This window comes from Dipodomys merriami, unplaced genomic scaffold (assembly GCF_024711535.1).
Source record: "Dipodomys merriami isolate MVZ:Mamm:240054 unplaced genomic scaffold, mDipMer1.0.p SCAF_11, whole genome shotgun sequence".
Lineage (NCBI taxonomy): Eukaryota > Metazoa > Chordata > Mammalia > Rodentia > Heteromyidae > Dipodomys > Dipodomys merriami.
Window position 1 is genome coordinate 14,806,363 of NW_027202382.1, and position 19,523 is coordinate 14,825,885.

General features: G+C 38.5%; 1 protein-coding gene across 1 annotated transcript in view; it reads left to right on the top strand.

Annotated features, from left to right (window-relative positions):
• LOC138818499 (phospholipid-transporting ATPase FetA-like) overlaps window positions 1–19,523 on the top strand; it is a 67,523-nt gene that overhangs the window by 21,094 nt on the left and 26,906 nt on the right. The window contains exons 6-13 of the mRNA XM_070009426.1: window positions 177–238; window positions 6,998–7,070; window positions 7,421–7,491; window positions 8,617–8,699; window positions 9,409–9,567; window positions 12,384–12,472; window positions 13,608–13,804; window positions 17,332–17,540. Of these exons, the coding sequence (XP_069865527.1) occupies window positions 177–238; window positions 6,998–7,070; window positions 7,421–7,491; window positions 8,617–8,699; window positions 9,409–9,567; window positions 12,384–12,472; window positions 13,608–13,804; window positions 17,332–17,540 (943 nt within the window). The remainder of the gene's footprint in view (window positions 1–176; window positions 239–6,997; window positions 7,071–7,420; window positions 7,492–8,616; window positions 8,700–9,408; window positions 9,568–12,383; window positions 12,473–13,607; window positions 13,805–17,331; window positions 17,541–19,523) is intronic.

The following is a 19,523-nucleotide window of genomic DNA, read 5'->3' on the forward strand; positions in this document are numbered from 1 at the left end:
GGAAGTGGTGCTGTAGCTCAAGTGGTAGAGTGCTCGCCTTGAGCTGAAGAGCTGAGGGACAGCGCCCAGGCCCAGAGTTCAAGCCCCACGACTGACAAAAAAAAAAAAAAAAAAAGAAACTGTGAATTCTATATGTAATTTGCTATTTTCTAAACATTTTTCTTATATGATTTTAGAAAAGGCATCAAAGTGACAATCAAGTTAACAATCGTTCTGTTCTGCTGCTGGTAAATGGCAGGTAAGTCATTTTAAGTAGATTAGTTTTGGACAAGAAGGTCATCATTGTTAAAGCTTAATATGCTCAGTCCTTAGGAAAGGTAGTTCAAGGCAATGAAAAGAACCTTAGATTGGTCATAGAAGAATTTGTTTCTATTTAATTTTTTGGTGCTGGGGATTGAACTCAGGGTCTCATTCATGCTCTAAGAGTTTGTTTATTGATGTTATCTAGCATGCCCTCAACTGCCATGCTACTACAGATGTCTCTAAGCCTCTTTTCTAAAAATGGAATAATACTCTCTACCTTAGAGAATGTTTGGGAAGGTGGCTCAGTGGTAGAGCACTTGCCTTGCATGCCTGAGGCCCTGGGTTCGATTCCTCAGCACCACATAAGCAAAAAGAAAAAAGCCGGAAGTGGCGCTGTGGCTCAAGTGGCAGAGCGCTAGCCTTGAGCTGAAGAGCTGAGGGACAGTGCCCAGGCCCAGAGTTCAGGCCCCACGACCGGATCCAATAAATAAATAAATAAATAAATAAATAAATGAAATAACATGTTAAAGAAATTAATATATTATAGCATGATGTTAACATAGAAGTGATTGTTACAATTGTAGTAGTGTGGAAACATTTGTCTTTAGAACATCAGTGGATTCTGACATGGCTTACAGGGCATTCTCCTGTAGCCTTTGATTGGGTCATCTTTCTTGTTAAAAATCCAAAGACGGTATTCATGTTAACAATATTGTGGTGTTTGGTTGTAGCTATCTAAAGTGTTGACAAGACTAGAAGAAAACAGGCATATTTCTGTACAGGGAAAATATAGACTATATTATAAAACCATAGCAAATTATTATAGAAATCATAGCTGGCAAAAGGATCCAAGGAAGACTTTCTCGAGGAGGTAATGTCCGAACAGGCCTTAAGGGATGGGAAAACTTCAATGAATAGAGATTGTGTGAGAGAAAGAGTGATCAAAGTGAACAGTAGCATGAATGCAAGAATGCACAAACCTTGTTTCATTTGTGCTTTTCATATGTAACTTCAATAAGTTGAATAATCATTTTAAATATCAAAATGAACATAAAAGAAAGTTCAAACCTGAAAGAATTCAAGATTGAAGTCCAGTTTTTCTTATGGTAACCTTGTAGAACATCTAGTAGCTATAGTTTTTATCATCTAATTCTATCGCCTGAAGTTCTTTGTCATCTAACCCTGCTATTCATTGTGTCTATTGATTGTAATTCATAGTGATTGTCCTCAAGTGTTATGAATTGTTTAGACACAACACAAGCCACCAAAAATGTCAGTTATGATTTTTTGAAGGATGGTAAATAAAAATAAAAAGAAATGACAAAGCTAGAGAATTACTGCCAAATGAATTGACTCTTCTGAGTAGTTTTGGTTTGAAGTCTACTTTATTAGCTGTGAGTGTAGACATTCCTCTCTACTTTTGGGAGGTCCATTTACTTTGAAGATCTTTTTCTATCCTTTTACTCTAAGCCAATGTTTGTTTTTATCTGTAAGATGAGTTTCTTGAAGGCACAAATTAGATCATGTATTTTCTAGTGGTTTTTTTTTAACTTTCAGATATATCTCTATGGCAGTGTTAGCATAAAAAAGCAGAGGGAATGGTGTTATATCAGAGCAAAAACTGCAATACTGTAGTTTACAATATACCAAATTTAGTTGGTATTAGCCTGAAGTAGAATATATTAATGATACACATCGTTATAGTCTCTTTTTTGCTTCTATAGCAAAAGATCATGCTTTTTAATACAACTCTCTATTCTATTCCTTTAGAGAATTGAGGCCTGTGATATTAAATGTTAGTATTGAAAAGTATGTAGTAATTCTTGCTATTTTGTTATTTTTGTAGTGTTTGATTCTTTCCTGATCTTCATTTGATTATTTATCTGTCATGTGTAATTTATCTTTTCCTATATTTTTATGGATATGGTATCTTCTTCTACTGTATATAGGATTCCTATAGGATTCTTACGTAGTGCTGCTTTAAAAATTTTAATATATCTTTTTATTGTAAAGATACTGTACAGAAGGGTTACAGTTACATGAGTAAGGTAATGAGTATATTTCCTTTTGAGCATTGTTACCCCCTATTTTGTTTTTCCCTACCATCCCTTCCCTCCCCAGCTCCTCCCAAGTTGTAAAGTTCATTTTCAACATAGTGCCTTGTCATAAATTTTATGACCATTTATCTTCTGTAGGCTGTGTGTGTGTGTGCATGCATACATACATGTGTGTCCTAGGGCTTGAACTCAAAAGTCTGAGCAGTATCCTGGGATTTTTTTGTTCAAGGTTAGCACTCTACCACTCTAGACATGCTCTGTTTCTGACTTTTTAGTGGTTAATTGGAGATAAAAGACTTTTCTTCCTGGACTGACTTCAAACTTCAATCCTCAGATCTCAGCTTCCTAAGTAGCTAGGAATATAGTCATGAACCATCAGCACCCAGCTTTCGTGGTTTTTATTTCTCCTCAGTTATGAATGATAACTTTTCTGGATAGAGTAATCTAAGTTGACAGGGATTTTTTTAGTGCTTGAATTGTATCATTCCATGCCCTCCTTTATTTTTAAGGTTTTTATTGAGAACTCTACTGTTATTATGAAGGGCTTAACATTTTAGGTTTCTTGACTCTTCCTTTTCAGCTTTCAATATGCTTTTCTTGTTCTCTATATGCAATATTTTAACTATAATATGCCCTGCATAGCTTCTATTCTGGCCTTAAAGGCCTCCTATACTTGGAAGGGTATAGGGTTTGGAGGTTTTCTCCAATTACATTACTGAATATGAGTCCTATGATTTTAGCTAATCCTTGTTTTTTAGTGTGTATATGTACCTGTACATACAGGTAGAAAGTCTGTATATCTTCCTTGCTAAGGAGAAGAATGTATGCCTGTTTGACTCTACCATTATATGGATATTCTTCTCTAATCTCCGGTCTTTAGCTTTTTGACTGCAGTTCTTCTGTTATATTTACATCCCTGCTCTTGACCCTGATTTGGTTGATTAAGGATTAGACAGGGGTTAACTTCTGAGGTAATGTGGAGCAGGTCCCACTCTGCTAAAAGTCTCTTGTGCACAGCTGTATTACTTGTATGTGCTAGGTTGTAATAAGTTCTTTTGGGTCTGTTGGTCACAGGTCAAATATGCTAATCATAGAGACATGTACTCTGCCTCCTCTCTCCTATTCTCTATCAGAAGCACAGATGCCAAATGTTTTCTTTCCAATCCCAGACTGGTACCAGGTACACAAGTCTTTGATCAGCTCATTTGCCTCAGGGGCAGCTGTGTTTATTGTACTCACTGAGCTAAGCGGTGATCTTTGGGGTCTAACAGACACAGGAATGACTGAAGATCACAGGGAAATGTACCTGGCTTATTTTCTACCATGATACACCAGAGACATAGGTGAGTATTTTTTCCCCAACTCTTAACTTGTCTCAGGTGTATGGGCCTTTGGTCACCTCACATTACTAGAAGTCCCATGTGGGCAGTTACATTTGACTGGGCTGAGTAGTAATCTTAAGGATCTGGCAGTCACCAGGAAGTACCTGACTCCCTCTTTTCTATGCTGTGACAGAGGTACAGCCACTATGCAAGCAGTTTTGTTTTCTATTATTTCTCTTATAAATCCGTGATCAATCATATTTAAATTTTTTCTCTTGCCATTGTCTAGTGCCCTCCTTAGTTTACTAACTTGCCCACCTTTCTTTGTAGCCCCCTTTGTATTTATTAGTGGTTCATGGAGACCTACAAATGTGATATGACTGTGTAATCTGCCATCTTTCCAGTCTTGCCATGTGGCCCAGGTGGCTGCAAATTCATGATTCTTCTGCCTTATCCTCCTGTGTGTTAGGATTACAGGCATAAATAACCATACTCAGTTCATTCTCAATAATTTTCTTTATAAGCCCATCTTTAGAGGAGCTTTCTCTAGGAGAATCTAAGTTGCCTGAGTTTTTTTTTTGTTTTTTAAATATATTTTTATTGTAAAGATACTATACAGAAGGGTTACAATTACATGAGTAAGGCAATGAGTACATTTCCTATTGAGCATTGTTACCCCTCCTTTGTTTTTCCCCTACCATCTTTTCCCTCCCCAACTCCTCCCGCCCTCTCCCCTCAAAAGTTGTAAAGTTCGTTTTTAACATAGTGTCTTGTATATGTCATTGTTACAATGGGTCAACCTGGGTCCTTGTTTCAGCATTTTGTTATTTCTCCTCCCCTCCCCAAATTAGAAAAATGTATATACAGATGCAGGGCACCAGGATCAAATACAGTGAACAGGGGTTATACCATGGGGGAAAAACATACAAAAGAAATAAAAATCATGGGACTGGGAAGGTGGCTCAGTGGTAGAGTGCTTGCCTTGCATGCCTGAGGCCCTGGGTTCGATTCCTCAGCAACACATAAGCAAAAAGAAAAAAGCCGGAAGTGGCACTGTGGCTCAAGTGGTAGAGCGCTAGCCTTGAGCTGAAGAGCTGAGGGACAGCGCCCAGGCCCAGAGTTCAGGCCCCACAACTGGACTACAAAAAAATAAATAAATAAAAATAAAAATAAATAAAAATCATTATGTTGAAAAACGAACTTTACCACTTTGGCAAGGGGAGGGGAAGGGGGCGGGGAGGGAGTTGAGGGGGTGAGAAGGGGGGGGAGATAGGAAGGGATGGGAGGGGGAAACAAAGGAGGAGGCAACAATACTTGATAAGAAATGTACTCATTATCTTGCCCATGTAATTGTAAACCCCTCTGTATGGTATTTTCACAATTTAAAAAAAAAGTGAGAAAAAAAGAAATAAAAAATCACATAGTACATTATAAGTACACTAAAAACAACAGTAAGAAAGATAAAACCTCTTGTGTCCCTATCTTGAGGTTCATTTCACTTAGCATCATCTTATATGGTCATATGTACATAGCTTTTGGCCTTTTCTGCTTGTCCTAGATATATACTAGTTATTGCAAATAAGGGAAACCATGGGACCTATGTTTTTTTGGGCCTGGCTTACTTCACTTAATATGATTTTTTTCCAAGTCTTTCCATTTCCTAACAAATGGGGCAATGTCATTCTTTCTGATAGAGACATAGAATTCCATTGCGCATATATATATATATATATATATATATATATATATATATATATATATATATCATTTTCTTGATCTGTTCATCTACTGAGGGGCATCTGAATCGGTTCCATATCTTAGCTATAGTGAATAATGCTGTGATAAACATAGTTGTGCTGGTAGCTTTAGTATGGCCTTGTTTGTGATTGTTTGGGTAAATGCCCAAAAGGGGATTGCTAGGTCATAGGGAAGCTCTATGTTTGTTTGTTTTTTGTGCCTGTACATCCTGGGCCTTGAACTCAGGGCCTGGGCACTGTGCCCAAGCTTCTCTTTACTCAAGGCTAGTGCCCTACCACCTCAGCCACAGCTCCACTTTCAGCTTTTTGGTGGTTAACTGGATATAAGAGTTTTTTGGCTTTCCTGCCCTAGCTGGCTTTGACCTGTGATCCTTAGATTTCAGACTAGTGAATAATAGGATTATAGGTAAGTACCACTTGCATCTGGCTTAAGGCTTGAGGGATTTATGTTTGCTTCTTCCAGGTTTCAAATGGTGACACACCTGCCAGGACCAAATTTAGAAGTATAAATGTGAATCCTATATTGCTTGAAGTTCTGATGCCCAGGAATGGGTCTTCCACTCACTGGTTCCCAGTGCTCCAGATTAGGATAGGCAAACTGTCTTGCCTATCTTGGTTTGATTTATAGTTTATATTACCCTTTCACTAATGGTATTTCTCTTTAAAGGCCTTGGCTTTATGAAAGGTTCTTAATTCCAATACATTGCCTCTTAAGATTATAAGGCTTCTTTCCCTCTGGAATTTTCTACCTCCTTAACTTATAACAAATATAGCCTTACATTTGAAAGAATGTTGGCTTTATTTTAGATAGTATTTCCAAATATTTATAGAATGAAAAGTGCTAATGTGGTATAGAATCCCACAAGGTATCATGTATATAAAATTAAGTCAGTAGGAAAATTCTGCGCCATCCTATCTAGGACATGTGGTTGTTGTAAAGTCCAGGAACAAATTGGTAATAGTTTCACTGCTCTTCAATGTAATTAAATATAAACTTTAAAAATAACCAGAAAGAACCAGAATCTTTTAGTCTTGCTTTCTCTTCATATTTTGCTGGGAGTTAGTATTCTAGAGAACCTGGCAAAGTATAAAAATGTCTGATCAAAACAAAATCAAGACATGGCTATTATTCTTCAGAACTATCAAAATCACTAAACCAAAGAGTAACTTTAGAGCTGGAGATATGGCTCAAGTAGTAGATCAAAAACTATTTGGGGCTGGGGACACGAGTTAAAGCATTTTCCTAGTCTGTGCAAGGCCCTAGGTTCAATCCACAATTGAGGAGAAAGGAGGGGGAAATGAAGGGAGGATGGGAAGGGAAAGGAAGGGGAAAGGGTAGAAGAAGGGGAAAGGAAAGGGAAAGGGGAGAGGGGAAAAGAAAATGAGAGAGGGGAAAGAGAAGGGAAGAGAAGGGAGGGACTCTGGGAAACCCTTATAGCATGAAGTCAAGAGAAATGGGCCCACTCTTGACTGCAGAAAGAGTTCATCACACATCAGTTTGGGCCTCATAAACCTCAAGCCCATTCATCTCAAGCTTTTCTGTTCATTTTGTTTTATGTTTATTGTCAAAGCTTTGGGGAAATTCTCAAGCAGATATTCAAATATTATTTTATTACAGGATAGAACAGGAAAAATGGAAGAATATCCAAGTGGGAGATATAATAAAACTAAAAAATAATGAGCAAGTTACGGTGAGTGCCTGCTCTGGCTGTAACCTTTTCTTTTTTGGATTGAGTGGGGATCAGGAACCCTTGTAGCATTTTTAACTCTACTGCTCTTGGTAACCTTCATTTTCCTCACTTCACATTGGAGACCAAGAGTTCCTTAGGTGAGAAGACTATTCTTGTCCATCTCTTACCAAAGCTACAGGCAAAATGTGAGAAGCTTTGGCAAAGGGTGTTTGATAGCAATGTTGAATCCTAGACAAAGAATATGTCTATAAAATTCTCAGGGTTGGCATCTGTTTCTGAGGGACTGTTTTTGTCACACTGTTATGTTAAGCCTGCCTTTGGCTTTTCTCTCCTGACTTTTCTAATTACAGGCAGATTTACTGTTACTCTCTAGCAGTGAACCATTCAGTCTGACATATATTGAAACAGCAGAGCTGGATGGGTAAGATGTCTAATATTTCATTAAGACAATTTAGCTAACTTAGGGTGGTATCTCACAGAAGGAAGAACATTATGCAAGGAATTAACTTTCTTCTCAGGTGGAGGTGATACTACATAAGCCAAGAAACCTAGAAATATATGAATGAGAAAAGACAGGAATCTTGATCCTGGCTAAGCTCTTGGCAGCAATACTTGAACATTCACTGTATATAGAATCTAGGCAATAAACTCCATATTCTCCAACCCTAAACTAGAGACACTTTGCAAAGCAGCCCTCTATATCTGTGTGCTTATGTGTATGTACACACATGTGTACATGCACCAATACTGGAGCTTGAACTCAGGTCCTCACACCTATCTTGGCTTTTTCACTCCTGGCTAGCACTGGCACTCTACCACTTGAGCCATACCTCCACTTCTATTTTTGCTGGTTAATTGGAGGTAAGAGTTTCTAAGATTTGTCTGCTGAGGGTGGCCTTGAACTTCATCCTCAGATCTCAGCCTCCTGATTAGGTCAGATTATAAGTAGGAGCCACTATCCCCTGACATCTGCTTTTCTTGAAGGGTTTTGTGTGTGTGTGGGGGCTGTGGGGCTTGAACTCAGGGCCTGGGCGTTGTCTCTGATCCTCTTTGTGCTCAAGGCTAGTACTATACCACTTGAGCCACAGTGCCACTTCCAGCTTTTTCTGAGTGGTTAATGGAGATAAAAGTCTCATGGAGACTTTTCTGCCCCAGCTGTCTTTGAAATGCCATCCTCAGATCTCAGCCTCCTGAGTAGCTAGGATTATAGGTGTGAGCCACTGGTACCCAGCTTGAATTTTTATACTTGAAAGGTATCTTTGTGATAACTTCATAATCTCTTGAGTAGCTGACTAGCTAAGCCTCCTGAGTTGGTTAAAATTGTGATGATGTATGTAGAGTGTGAGGGAGAGAGGAGGGAATGATTGGATTAATACTCAGTATCCTGGCATAATTGTGCTACCTCCTTAAGTCTGTAAGACCAGGAAACAATGGCTTTACAAGATACATAGCTCAGTTGGCAACATCTATTTTCTAAAACCCCATATCCTCTGTTGCTGTTGTATATATATCCTATACTCTTTTGATCTTGTGTCTTTAACTCTAGTGAAACCAACCTGAAAGTGAAGCAGGCCATCTCAGTGACCAGTGACATGAAAGATAACCTGGAGCTACTGTCTGCCTTTGATGGTAACTTAGGAAATAGGTTTGTCTACCCAAACTTTTATCACAAGAAGACTGGCTAAATAAAATACAGTATATCCAAACAGGAAATTCTATACAACACATTACAGTAATATATAAGTTGGCGTATATTGACATGTAAAGACATTTCCAACATATTAATAGGAGAAAAATACAGATGATCAAAGACCACATAGGATGTCTTATATAAATCTGTTTTGAAAACATACATTTGAGTACATATACAAAACAACACTTGAGAGGATATACCCCAGGTCAATAGCGCTTTTCTCTAAAAAGTAAATAGATTTTACTTTCTATGTCACTTTCAACATGGCATCAATATTTACAAAGGAAATATTTCCTAATCAGGAAAAATAAAATTTTTTTGTTTTGGATACAGTATTTTCTTTAATCAGTTTATAGTTTCTTCAGAGATCAACTATTGGGAGGTACTGATGGTCATAAGTTGTAATAGGTTTTTCTCTCTTTGGGTAATGCATATCACATACAAAATTTCTTTGTTGATGTCCAGAAACCTTTGTCTCCATTTAGGAAAGGAGCTGGTGAGAAATAGGGAGTATCTGAGAGAAGATAAGGGAAAGGAATTTGTGTATTTTGAAGCAGTATTTTTTTTTTTTTTTACTGCTTTTCTGTTGAGCTATCTTCCATCCTGTTTTAAAGCTACGACTCTTGCTCCTTTATTTTTCTGCAGGAGAAGTGAAATGTGAGACTCCCAATAACAAGTTGGATAAATTCTCAGGAATACTAACCTATAAGGGGGAAAAGTACTTCCTGGACCATGACAAGCTGCTGCTCCGAGGCTGCGTCATCAAGAATACTGATTGGTGCTTTGGCTTGGTAATTTATACTGGTAAGTGTCTCTGCAGCCACAGCCAGATTTTCAAACCTGGTAGATTCTACTTTGGGCCAACTTATGAGTAACTAGTTTTCAATATGTGAACATGACACTCATATTCATACTCTGAACACTATGACTTAAGGATAAGTAGGAAGGTAAATGGATAGTTATATGACATATTTAAGAAAAAATTTTCTTAGAAAATAGTCACTATTTCCTAAACCATGTGTTTCAAGTACATCAGCTCCACTTCTGTTAGAAGAAGACTTGTATTCCAACACCACTAATGAGTCATTCCAAACATTACTGGAGGGCTGGGAAGGTGGCTCAGTGGAAGAGTGCTTGTCTCACATGTATGAGGCCCTGGGTTCGATTCCTCAGCACCACATAAATAGAAAAATCCAGAAGTGGCACTGTGGCACTGTGGTAGAGCGCTAGTCTTTAGCTGAATATCTGAGGGACAGTGCCCAGGCCCAGAGTTCAAGCCCCATGACCGACAACAAACAAATAAACAAAACATAACTGGACACAGGAGAGGATATGAATCTAGACAAAGCACAAGAAAATTAGCCTGTGACAAAGAAGAATATACATGTGGATTAATTCAATGAGGAGAGAATAGAGACCATGCTCATTGCTGAAAAGAATATAAAATATAATGTGAAGAGTTTATATTAGAAAGTAAGTGCTATATTAGTAGCAGACCATTTTTATGTGTGCATATTGGTACAAGGTCTTGAACTCAGAGCGTTATGCTCTTGCTTGGCTTTTTCATTCAAGACTAGTGCCTACTACTTGAGCTATAGCTCTACTTCTAGCTTTTGCTGGTTGATTAGGGATAAAAATCTCATGGACCTTTCTTCCTGGCTGGCTTCAGACCCCTGCCCTCAGATCTCAGCCTCCTGATAGCTAGGATTACAAGCATGAGCCACCAGAGCCTGGCTGAGATGTCGTTTAGATACATGATTCATAATACTGAACAAGAGATTTTCTTGAGTTATAATATGACTCAGGAAAATATAGTTCCACTCTACTATTCTGTGTCTTCATTGACAATGTGCACTGACAACACTGTTAGTCACTTTTCTGTCCCTGTAACAAAATACTTGAGATAAACAGTTTCAGAGGAGGAATTATTGTTTGGACTCATATTTTCTGGAGTTTGGACCCATGATTGCTGGCATTGTCACTTTGGGGGACTGGTGGAGCAAAGCTTCTTGTATCATGGTGGCTTAGAAGAAAGGGGCAGAAGAGAGAGATATGTTTGGGATCCCAATATATTCTTCAAGGTCATTTCTCCAGTTACCTAACTTCCATCCAGCCCCTATCACCACTTGAAGTTTCAGCCATGCCCCAATAGTATCATCGATGGGGGCCAAGCCTTTAACACACAAGCTTTAGAGAAACACTTAAGATCCAAATCATAACACACATTTAGCATAGAAGAGTGCTCAATTCAGATCACAGAGCTCCCCTTCTAGAGAATGTGCTCTTAAACTCGGAGCTTCTAGTCTCCTTATTTCTATGGGAAAAAAGCTGGGGGGGGGGGACTCGAACCCTAAGGAAAAGCTGAAGGAGTTCAGGAAGGCCCTGCTGGGGCCCTTTTCATTAGTTCGTGAGCTTAAAGTTTCAGCTTCTAAACTGCCTAGTTCTCGAACTCAAAAGATGTAAAGTAGACTTATTTTCTTCACCATAACTTAGCATCTTCTACACACACAGTGGCCACTAATTTTTCACCCTAAGGATTTTTTTAACCAAAGCAGTAACAGTGAGGTTCCAACTTACACAGTGAGGTGCAACTTACACAAGCTTTCCTTGACTCTTGAGAATGTGGTAGCTACATAGTAGAGGGCAGCTTTGGGAAGCCCCACATTGAGTAGAACTAGTATTGCCGAGAGCATCCTGAGCTACTTAGTGTAGACTTGAGCTGTTCTTCCTGCTTAATGGGCTCAAATTTTACAGTGGTCTTCACCTTCTTAAAACCTGGGGTAGAAAACAGTAAGTCTTTCTAAGGACCCTAAAAGTTGTGGCCCTTGTAGTTTCCAGGCTTCTTATTATTTCAGATCCTTCAAAGAATGTTTCAGACTAAAGAAAAACACTGTGTATTCAGTGATTGTCCACATATCCTGGGAAGTTCCAGCCCCTGCCATGTGTACTATTCGTGAAATTCCTTCATTAGAGTGTATGGCAGAACAACAGATGATAAAAATGCAGAGAAATTGTCACTTACAGTTTATTTAGGCTCTTCTATTCTTTGTCTACAGCTATATCTCCAGTTAGTAGTTGCAACTCCAGTCCCAATGGCCATTAGAGCCTTCTTACTTACTGTCATGTAGAAACATGGTATGTCTATCCCTTAGCCCCAGGGATGTCTCAGCCAACCAGCTTCCATTTAGGAGAAATCATTGGCATTGCCTCTTTTATTCTGCCATTTCTATCTAGAAACTTTAAAAATAGCCTTGTTTAGCGGTGGATTTCCTCAGAAGGAAGCAGAAATCTCTTTGTCAATAAATTCCTTCCCTAAGCTAAATAAACCAAGTGATGAGAAAGAAATTTGTGTTGTTAATTCTGACTTAACTCGTCTTTGAAAATGAAGGCCGAAGTACCAAAGAGAGAAGTCAGCATTAATGGACTTCATTCGTTCAGGATGGTTGGGCTTAACCTTAGAAATGAATGAATATTCCTTTCTGAGTTACTGGCTTTATCCCCTGGAACTACAAAAGTAGTTAAAAGATAAGTGATCATATAAAGATGCACTTCAATCCAATTTCAGGGCTTTTAAGTATACTTAGATATTCTAAGATCTGATGTCTCCCTGTTCTACTTAGGGCCAGACACCAAATTAATGCAGAATAGTGGAAAGTCTACCTTTAAAAGGACACATATAGACCATCTCTTGAATGTTCTTGTCATCTGGGTAAGTTAAAGACCACTTCTCTTTGTTTCTTTACAAATAGACATCTTTCTTATTAATAGCTGGTATTTTCAACTTGGAATTTGTTTTTTTGAAAAATGTCAAGTTTTAGGACCTCACAGACTAAGATTTGAAGCAGAAAATAACAGACTCAGTTTACAAGGGAATCTAAGTGACATCTCTTCTGTGAGGGGTGAAAATACTTTTTAAATAACATATTATACTTTAATTAGTGGTGCCATAATAGATCAAGGACTCTTTTTTAGCACTTTAGACATATCATTATAGTCTCATAATCAGTTTTGCTCATGACCTCTTAAAAAAACATATGTGGACTAATAGAGGACTGTTAAAACTGATGATTTTCAGCCAGATGCTGGTGGCTCACATCTGTAATCCTAGCTACTCAGGAGACTGAGATCTGAGGATCTCAAAGCCAGCCCAGGCAAGAAAGTCCATGAGACTCTTATCTCCAGTAAACTACTCAGAAAAAGTTGGAAGTAGCACTGTGGCTCAAGTGGTAAAGCACTGACCTTGAGCCAAAGAAGCTCAGGGACAGTGTCCAGGCCCAGAGTTCAAGCCCCAGGACTGGTAAAAAATAGAATAAAAAAATAACTTGATGATTTTCAAATTATGCTGCAAGGGAAATAGGAAAAATCACTTGGGTTTTGCTCTAAGTTTCATCCTGCTTGAAGTAGCAAAGCTTAACAAATAGCTGTTTTATGAAACTTCATTTGGAAAAATAGCAGATTCTTTGGCTAAGAAATGAACATTGAAACCCTGCATTCAAGCCCTGTGACTGAGAAAAAAATAATAAATAAATTTTAAATAGACAAAAGGAGTATTATTATAAGTATTAAATAATATAAGTAAAGACCAACATTTAGTACTTCAAATATTTTAGTTACTCTTATTTCCCTTAAAACTCCTTAAAAGCTCTTATAAAAAAACTCCTTAAAAACTCCCTTAAAAGCTCCTGCTGGACTTTTGCTTCTGTTCTGTATACTCTGTTCAAGATCTCTGAATTATATGACCTCTGTGTCCTCCAAGGAGAGAGAAACTTGTTGACAGGCAAGACTCCAAATGGTAGAACCATAATGTTCATTCAATTAAATTTTTGTTTGTGTTTTTTACTTAGATCTTCCTGTTGTTAAGTGCCATGTGTTGTATCCTAGCAATTGGGCATGGCATTTGGCAATACAACAAAGGCTACTACTTCCAGATTTTTTTACCATGGGACGATTATGTCTCTTCATCATTTCTGTCTGCCACACTCATTTTTTGGTCATACTTCATTGTTCTCAACACCATGGTACCCATTTCCCTCTATGTCAGGTAAGTTTCTTTGACCATATTGGATTATTAGGGGGGAAGCATGATTTCATATTTTCTATTTAATTTCCCAAGTAAAGTATGAACTTAAAAAATATAACTTTATTGTTATTGCTAACATGTTGTACAGAGGGATTACCATTTCATAAGTCAGGTAATGAATATTTTTTTGGACAATGCCACCCTTTCCTTGAGTATGAACTTTTAGAAAGTTATACTATATGCATTTTAAATCTTTACTTTCCACAGGCTTGATGTACAAAACACTCTAAGAAATATGTAGAGCTGGGTGCCCATGGCTTACACTGTAACCCTAGCTATTCAGAGGCTGAGATCTGAGGATCACATTTCAAAGTCAACCTAGGCAGGAAAGTCCTTGAGATACTTCACTCCAATTAACTGCCAAAAATGCTGGAAGTCAAGCTGTGGCTCAATTGGTATACTGCTAACAAAAAAAGCAAAAAAAAAGCTCAAAGATAATATCCAGGCTCTGAGTTCAAGTCCCAGGACCTTCAGGGATGTACACACACACACACACACACACACACACACACACACACACACACACACACACACACACACACACACACACACACACACACACACACACACACACACACACACACACACACACACACACACACCAGATAGATAGATAGATAGATAGATAGATAGATAGATAGATAGATAGATAGATAGATAGATAGATAGATAGATTCATAGATAGTTTCATAGATACATAGATACATAGACAAAGAGAATGAGAGAGGGATTGCATAAATACTTTCTATGTCCAGAATTCTATGATAGAGTCTGTGTGGATTTTTTTGTTTGTTTTTTGTCAATCACGTGGCTTGAACTCAAGGCCTGTGCCTGAGCTCTTTTGCTCAAGACTAGTGCTTTACCATTGAGCCACAATACCACTTACAGTTTTCTGGTGGTCAATTGAAGATAAGAGTCTCATTGGACTTTCCTGCCTGGGCTGGCTTTGAACCATGATCCTCAGATCTTTGCCTTCTGAGTAGCAAGAATTACAGGCATGAGCCATTGGTACCTAGCTCTAGATATTTTTTAGAGTGTTTTATGCACCAAGCCTGCATAAAGTAAAGATTTAAAGAGCATATAGTGTACATAATTATAGCATATAATTAGAAAAAAGACAAATTTGGTGCTACTTAAGTCTCTTCTTGGCAATGAGATGGATTGGTTCTAAACATTCATCTGTGTGTCAATCAAAACTCAAAATGAGTTTTTCTAAAGAAATAAGCTGGTAAATTCTAAGTAGATGTTTTTATGGCCTAAGTTTAGCTCCTAAAAGTTGGACTCTTTAGTAAGTGTGTTTCCTCCCACTTTTCACAAGTACCTTGGACAAAATTTGAAATAGGTAAAGTTGGGCTTATAGTAAATACTGTTTCTTAAGTCACCAAAGAGAAATATTTCCTTGGCCCCTTTTATCTTCCTAACACACTGGTTATTGTTGTTGTTGTTTTGTGGGTCTGGGGCTTGAATTCAAGGCCTGGATGTTGTCCGTGGGCGTGCTCAAGGTTAGCACTCTACACTTAAGCCACAGCTCTCCACTTCTGGCTTTTTCTGGTAGTTAGTTGGAGATAAGAGTTTTACAGAGTAGTCTGGCTTTGAACCATGATCCTCAGATTTCAGCCTCCTGAATAGCTAGGATTATAGACTCAAGTGGTAGAGCACTACTAGTCTTGAGCAAAAAGAAGCTCAGGGACAGTGCCCAGGCCCAAAGTTCAAGCCCTAGGATCAGCAAAACAAAAACCAAAACCAGAATAATACACACTAAGTATATGAACAATGACAGGAAAGAGGTCCCTTAAAAATCTTCACTAAAGGTCTGGGATGTAGCTCAATAGCAAAGCACTTGCCTAGCAAATGCAACATCCTAGTTTGGATCCCAAGTACCAAAATCAAAAGACAAAAACAATACAGTTAAAAAGTCTTCACTGAAGTATGAAATACTTGTTGGCTATAAAGAATCTATGATGCAAAATAAGAATCTATGATGCATTCTATTTGCTGCAGAGAAGGAGTGTGGAAAAGGCACTGGGGAAAATCATATAAAAAGGAAGCTGCTAGGGGAGGAGACACACCACAGGTAGATTGGCACTATCTGAAATTTATCAGAGGTTCACCCCATAAAGCTATTTCCATTTTATACCTTCTTTCTTCTTCCTGAAACAAAGAAAGTTGGGTATGACAAATGTCTCCCCCATGGGACAATGATGATAAACCTTTAATTAGGCCAACATAACTGCTTACAAGTCAACTTTTACTATTATTCTATTAACTGTTACTCTAGAAATTAAGAGTGACTTTTTTGTTGGTTGTGGGATTTGAGCTGTCCCTAAGCTCTTTTACTCAGGGCTAGCACTCTGCCACTTTAAGCCACAACTCTACTTCCCAGTTTTGAGTGATTAATTGGAGATAAGAGTCTTATGGGGACTTTTCTACCTGGACTGGCTTCAAACTGCAATCCTCATATCTCAGCCTCCTAAGTGGCTAGTATTACAAGTGTGAGCCACCAACACCCAGCAAGATTATGACTTTTCCTAAACACATTTTTTAAAGAACAAACAAAGAGTGGAAGGAGGGAATATCTCAGGTAAGTTAATCAGGTCTATGTGGGTCCAGGTGGTATAAAAGCCTTGAGTTAATGGTCAAGGTTGGAGATTTGATGAGCTAGCTTCTGGGTCTGTCAAGATTGTTCAGGAAGCTTACATTCCCAGGGAAGATGCTCTGATTTTCAATTGCTGTCCTTACCTACATGGAACCTGTAAGGAAACTGAGTTATAAGGGTATCAGAATAAGGAAAGAGCAAGTAACAGACCAAAATGCTTTATTCAGGAGTGAAGCCTTGGGAGGGCAACCAAGTCTTTAGCCAGGCTGAAGGGGAAATGTAGCATCCCCTTTTACAACTATGGCTCTTTAAATATTAGGTAGAATGAGTGAAGGGAGCATATGGAAGTGGGGTGAGCTAGAGGTGGAGTGGGTGAACAATGTTATTTTGACTGAGGAGTTTCAAGTTTTCAGCCACATCTATGTTCATCATGGGTATCAGCATCAGACATGGTCTTAGTCTTAGGCTCCTTTTCAAGATCCCCAATGCATTTGTTCAAGGGAAAGGGGAAGGGAGATGGTTTAGCAGGATCTGTAGCAAGGACAGTTCTCAGATATGGCTGTGGGGAGTAGAGAAGTTGAGTGCTTTCCATTTAAGTCATTTTTCATCAGAATCTGTAAGAAGGAAACTGAAGCCTGGTGCCACTGTAATCTTAGCTACTCAGGAGGCTGAGCTCTGAGGATCACAATCAAAGCCAGCCCAAGCAGTAAAGCCCATGAAGTGGAGCTGTGGCTCTAGTGGTAGAGTGCTATCCTTGAGTATAAAAACTCAAGTACAATACCCAGGCCCTGAGTTGAAGTCTGAGGACCAACACCAAAGAAAAGGTAACTGAGATATTGTTTTTGATTGTCCTGCTCTGACCAGGACCCTTCTTTTCTTGCTTTATCCTTAGTATTGAAATAATAAGACTAGGCAACAGTTATTATATCAACTGGGACCGGAAGATGTTTTATGCACCAAAGAACACCCCAGCACAGGCTCGTACTACCACCCTTAATGATGGGCTTGGCCAAGTCCAATATGTGTTCTCTGACAAAACAGGGACCCTGACTCAGAACATCATGATTTTCAGCAAGTGTTCTATCAATGGGAAACGCTACGGTATGCATGTCTTCTTGTATTCCCTGAGTCCTAAAGAAATTCTATCCATGGATTGCTTTCAAGAGTAAACTAATAAAGTAAACTATAAGCCTCTGAAATTTACATTTACTTTATAATCTTATAAGCCTTTTAATAACTAAGCAATTAACATACATTTTGTCCTCAAGGAGTTCCCCATGTTTGAGGACAAATAAATACACTCAGGTCATTATCTTATTAAATCAGATGGATATTGCTATAAGGGTAGAAATTTTCAGTGTAGCAAGAATACAGTTTGCTACCTATTACATACAGAGCATGGTGACCATAGATAACAATATATTGTATATTTCAAAATTGCTAAAATGTTCCTACTACAAAATAAAAGGTATGTGAAGTGATATATATAGTAATTAATTGTAATATTTAAAATGTAATTATTTTAAAATATACATATATCTGAAAGCACCATTGTGCCCATATATATATTATTTGTTAATTAAAAATTAAAATTAGCCAGGTGCTGGCGCCTCATGCCTGTAATCCTAGCTACTCAAGAGGTTGAGATCTGAGGATCACAAGTCAAATCCAGCTCAGGAAAGTCCATGAGATTTTTATCTATAATTAGCAACAAAAAAGCCAGAAATGGAGCTCAAGTGGTAGAATGCTAGTCTTAAACATAAAAGATCAGCGACAGTGCCTATACCCTGAGTTCAAACCCTAGGACCAGCACACACATACACAAAAGACGAAGGAGAAGGAGGAGGGAGGAAAAGGGAGGAGGGAGGAGAGGAAGGAGGAGGAGGAGGAGGAGGAGGAAGAAGAAAAGGAGGAGAAGGAGAGTGAGAGGAAGGAGCAAGAAGAGGAGGAGGAAGAGAAGGAGGAGGAGGAGGAGGAGGAGGAGGAGGAGGAGGAGGAGGAGGAGGAGGAGGAGGAGGAGAAGGAGGAGGAGGAGGAGGAGAAGGAGGAGGAGGAGGAGGAGGAGGAGAAGGAAGAAGAAGAAGAAGAAGAAGAAGAAGAAGAAGAAGAAGAAGAAGAAGAAGAAGAAGAAGAAGAAGAAGAAGAAGAAGAAGAAGAAGAAGAAGAAATTTAAGCATAAATAAAATGTAAGTCAGATGGAACAGCACAATACTGAAGCTGCTAATCTGTTTCTGCAGTAGAGCAATAGATAGCATTAAAAGAAGCCTTCACAGGGCAATCAAAGCTTGATCAGTATCTCTTAGGCTCAATCCCTCATTTTGTCTTAGGTCCCAAGTATAGTATTGTTTTTGAGACAGAGTTAAAGTCCTCTGTGAATATTCATGCCTGATATACAAGCTAGCAGAGGAACAGGGGATGTTCTAAGTGATACAAATAGAGAGAAGCAGTAGCAGCTCAACACTGTAAATTCACTGAATACCCTCAAATTGTACACTTAAAAACAGTTAATTATATGAAATATGAATCATACCTCAATTTTAAAAAACTGAAAAATGTAAGCTGAGCACAATGGTGTCCAGATGTAATTCCAGTGCTTGGGAAGTGATGACAGTAGAATCATCTATAGCAAGACCTTGTCTCAAAAGACAGAAGCAAAAATAATTTAACGTTTTAAGCTGGGACAAAAACTAGAGTACGCTAATGTTTTCTTTTTTTACTTTATTATTATTATTATGAAAATACCATACAGAGGGGTTAAAAATTACATGGGCAAGGTAATGAGTACATTTCTTATCAAGCATTGTTGCCTCCTCCTTTGTTTCCCCTTCTCATCCCTTCCCATCTTCCCCCTCCTCCTTCCTCTCCCCTCCCCCTAACCCCCCCCCCCCCGCCACCAATGTTTTCTATTATCGTGCCCAATAAAATTTTGCATGTATAAACTGAAGGCTTATTTTAGCATGAATAGATTTTATTGAGGATTCTGAGTCATTGGTTCACTGTAAAACCTGACCAGTATACTAGGTAAGTTCTTTCTGGACTTTTGCAGAAATCTGTACTAAACACTGTTGAAGAATTCTAGAAAAA